Source organism: Telmatherina bonti, assembly GCF_933228915.1.
Source record: "Telmatherina bonti genome assembly, chromosome: 7".
NCBI classification, from domain to species: domain Eukaryota; kingdom Metazoa; phylum Chordata; class Actinopteri; order Atheriniformes; family Telmatherinidae; genus Telmatherina; species Telmatherina bonti.
The window spans coordinates 36,530,905-36,534,856 of NC_136625.1; the positions used below are offsets into that span (position 1 = coordinate 36,530,905).

Genomic DNA, 3,952 nt, shown 5'->3' on the forward strand with positions numbered 1-3,952 from the left:
CTTGTGGGTAATCTAGTAAAAAGGGAGATCATCTTTAGTGGTAAAGAGTGAGGCTGAATCAGGTCTTCAGGTGATGCTCTGCAGTCATCCATGCAGCATCCTGCTTGCTTTATTTCAGTTTCTATTGATAAAACAGCATCAAATAGCAACAGGAATGGTTAGAATAAAAAATGCAGTTGCTGAATTCTCTTTTTCCACCCACCACATGTCATAAACACCACCTGTCAAACATTAACACGATTCCTGTCACTGTAGGAATGAAAAGGATTGTGCAACTGGAAGACATCTGTCCGCCTCCTCTTCTTGTGATCATGACTCTGCAGTTTCAGAGGGGGTTGCCTGAATTACATCAACCGAGTGACATCACCCGCATTCAGCACTTGGAAAATCACCTGCTTGTGAGACCATGTGACCTAGCTGGAAGGGAGCAGAGGAGTGGCATGAGCAGCTTACAGCAGCTTACACAACCCACTGAATGCCAAACACACCTCCTGAATGCTCCACTTATCCGCCGTTTGGTAAGCTTTGACAAATAAAAACACCCCAAGTGGCATAAAACTTCATTGCACCAGGTGATTCATCCCTATTGTCATAAATTTTGCAGTTTTTTTCACAAAGCAGGTGCAAATGCAAACTCTAAAAGGGCTGTAACAAACGGCAGAGTATTGGTGAAAAGCTGTTTGGATGGATGCACACGGTCCTGCTGACTACAGCAAAAAGCCTGTGCGGGGAGAGCGGTTGGAGGTTATTGTTCTCTTTGGGCTCGTAGATGGCACTGAGGCCACAAAATGACCCCTGTGATCTGCACGTGACGCCTCTTATTCTATTTTTTTCCAACAACCTACACATCAGCATTCAGATCAAGTTTTACTAAATGCAAAAAGATACAAAACACAAAGTTTTTGTTTTCAAAAAATATTTTATTCATAGCAATACATGTGTCTTGTTTTCAGAAATTACAAATAGTCTGGTAATAATAAAAATTAACATAAATACACTTAAATAACTTAATGTTGTAACAAAAGAACTATTTTGTTTGTTGCAAAAACCAGCTGGTGTATGAAACACTAAACACACACAGTGTCTTCACTGGATGCGCAGCCCTTCCCTTTTTAAATTACAACAACAGGAACATTTTGTGAATCAAATAAGTGAAATTGCAACAGGTCCAGTGTTTCAACAAGTGCTTTTTTTCTGCAGAGAGAGAGAGGCCAAGGCCTTGGTCCGCTCACCAGCTCCACGTTCTGGCTTCTCCCATCTGTCCCCCGGCTTGCTGCTGAGGCTTTACCCAACAAATACATGATATTATCCTTTTTTGTTGTTTTGTTTTCATCTCCAAACCATGACGGTACAAGCCTCTCTCCATCTCATCACGGCTGCAAAAGCTGACAGACGCAACTCCAAACGGCCCCATCCACAGTGGAAATTCCAACCCTCTGCCTTTTTTTTCTTTTAAATACATCCAATGCTGACAGCGGGGTTTTCCTTCCTGCTTTTTTTTCTTTTTCTCCCCCCACAATCAGCAGTGCTTCAGAATTTGATGTCTGGGAGGTAATATGTGTCCATCAGGGTTCATACCACTCGTCCTGTGCAGAATAAATTCCTTTCTGGACAGGTTTACGCAGCTGGAAGTTCATCGCTCCGGTAGATTGATGATTGGGACCCACTGGTCCATACAGCGGCTCTCCCTGCAGAATCGGCTGAGTTTGCTTAAAGCAGAGTCCTTCCAGGATGTGGAATGTGGGCTCTGAAAACAGAAAAAAACAATGAATAAATAAAATAAATGCCATGAGTTAAGATGCATTGCAGTCAGACTGTGTGTGTGTGTGCAGATACAATTCTAGTGAAATTCCTCAGAAGTCATGTGAGGGAGGAGTCGTGCATGATTACCAAATACACAAGAACAAGTACGGACAAGTTGTCCTCAGAGGAACAGTTTCAGTCATGTGCACACCAAAACACGAGGAGGAAAGAATCCCAACATGCAGAAAAATGAAGGATTACTTACAGTGACAAGGACACAGTGTAGATCCATAGATTCATTCCCAGTCTGCTTCCCTCCGCCTCCTGCGGCCAGGATCTCTGCCAGGCGCCTGGTGTTGTTCACCCTCAGGATGTTGATGTCGTTCTCACAACAGAAAGCCTGAATGAGCGTGAAGTGGATCTGCAGGGCCACGTCTTTAACATCCTCATCGTCAGTAGCCAGGATACACAAAACCACGTTGTCAGGGTCTCTGTTGGAACGAAGAGGAAGAATGAGACGGCATGTCCAGTAGACATGTAGGAGCTGCTGTAACACAAACTTACATGTTGAGAGATTTAGCGGCCTCGTAAACTCCGACTGTGATGCAGCCTTGTGGCAAAGCAGAGGTTAAAACTTCCTCCAAAGCTTTGGCGACTGTATCCATTCTGCAAGAGAGACAAAGTTCACGTCAGCTCGTCATGCTTCAACCCGGCGTCGTTTCAGCAAAGCCGGATTATCCAATGGGCATCCAGGGGCCCTCATCCACTTGTATAGAAATGTCGTTTCACATTGGCTACGGTTACATGGTGTTTTTTAAATTGGAATTAAATAATTCGGAATTAACTTATTCTCTTACGAGTTTACAAGAAGATAATAATTCCGAATAAATGTTAACATGAAACACGTCCTCACTTAATTCCTCTTTAGAGTGGCGGGTTGGGAAGGGTTCTGATTGGACAGAGGGTGCACGTGACGTATGACGTATACTGGAAATAAACAAAGTTGGCTCCCTGCTTCTTGTCTTTTCAGTTGTAACTTGTAAAAACTACATAATAAGTACCAGTTTCACTGATATTTTTATTATAAATGTGAAGTAGCAGCTCAACACGAGCATACTACTTCACTTGCAGCAACTGAGAAGGAGAAGAAAGATAGAGCACCGAACACGGGAGGTAAAACAACGCGCGTCATCGGGACAGGACAAGGTAACGAGCATGCTCAGAACGACATGAATTAACTTAGAGCAGAATGAAGGTTTACATGACAGGAATTAAATAGTTCGGAATTAAAATGCGAATAAACCAGCCGCTTACATCGGAATTAAGTTTAATTCCGAACAGAAATTAGCATTAGAAATTAAGTGTTTACATGGACGTTTTTCATCAGTTTAAAGCGGAATTAACTTTTATTCGGAATTAAACAGGAATTAAAACTCCCATGTAAACACACGAAGTGTATTATTCACAATTTTCACGGCGTTGCGGTGGGGAAGGGGGCCCCTGGAACACTCTGGGCCCAGGGGCCTCTGCACTTTTAATCCGGCCCTGCGTTTCAGTCAGCTGACAGATTCGCTACGAGGAAGTTTCTCCTCATAAAAACTTCATTCTGCTCCTACAGCGTCTGAAACGGCGTAAAACCGTCAGGAAAAACGGTGAAACTTGAGATTTTTTGCGTAAATTTAGAAATAAAAGTTAAAATCTGCAGCGCGACAAGCAGCTGAAATCCTCCAAAATGCACCGAATCTCCACGTATCGTTTACCTTTCCTGGGAATAATCTCCACTGAGCTCCTCAAAAGTCATGTTGTACATTAAATTCCACTCCACGCTGTGCAAAGAGAAGAAAAAACCCACAGCCGAGTTTTCCTCGTGTCTTCTGGACGTGACACAGTTTTCTAATCTGCACCCGGCAGAGCTGCAACTGGGAGATAAATCTGGCAACTCTACATTAAAACAGTCCGGGACAAAGCGAGAGGAAGGGGGGGGGGGGGGGGGGGGGGGGTTAACATAGCCGCGGTCATTGGTCGCGTGGAGGCGCGCGTGGGCAGGGATTGGACCGGCTCGCGCCAGGGGGCGGGTCCGTCTCCAGCAGCGTTGCTACGTCGGCTGCAGATGTCTGCTGGTACCGCTGACAAATGGACCAAAGTTCTGCTTCTGTTCGGCTCTGTTTGCTTACTGCAGAACCGGACCGGTTCTGATGACCGACCCGGT

The 3,952-nt window shown here is 44.6% G+C and overlaps 1 protein-coding gene across 1 annotated transcript; it reads right to left on the reverse strand.

Moving 5' to 3' along the window:
- Window positions 1–971: 971 nt before the first annotated feature.
- Window positions 972–3,637, reverse strand: gadd45aa (growth arrest and DNA-damage-inducible, alpha, a). The gene is made up of 4 exons (XM_079243368.1): window positions 3,504–3,637; window positions 2,308–2,409; window positions 2,009–2,234; window positions 972–1,747 (listed from the first exon to the last, which is right to left on the reverse strand). Exons 1-4 carry the CDS (start codon window positions 3,551–3,553, stop codon window positions 1,634–1,636), a joined length of 492 nt encoding a protein of 163 aa, XP_079099494.1. The 5' UTR covers window positions 3,554–3,637; the 3' UTR covers window positions 972–1,633.
- Window positions 3,638–3,952: the final 315 nt, after the last annotated feature.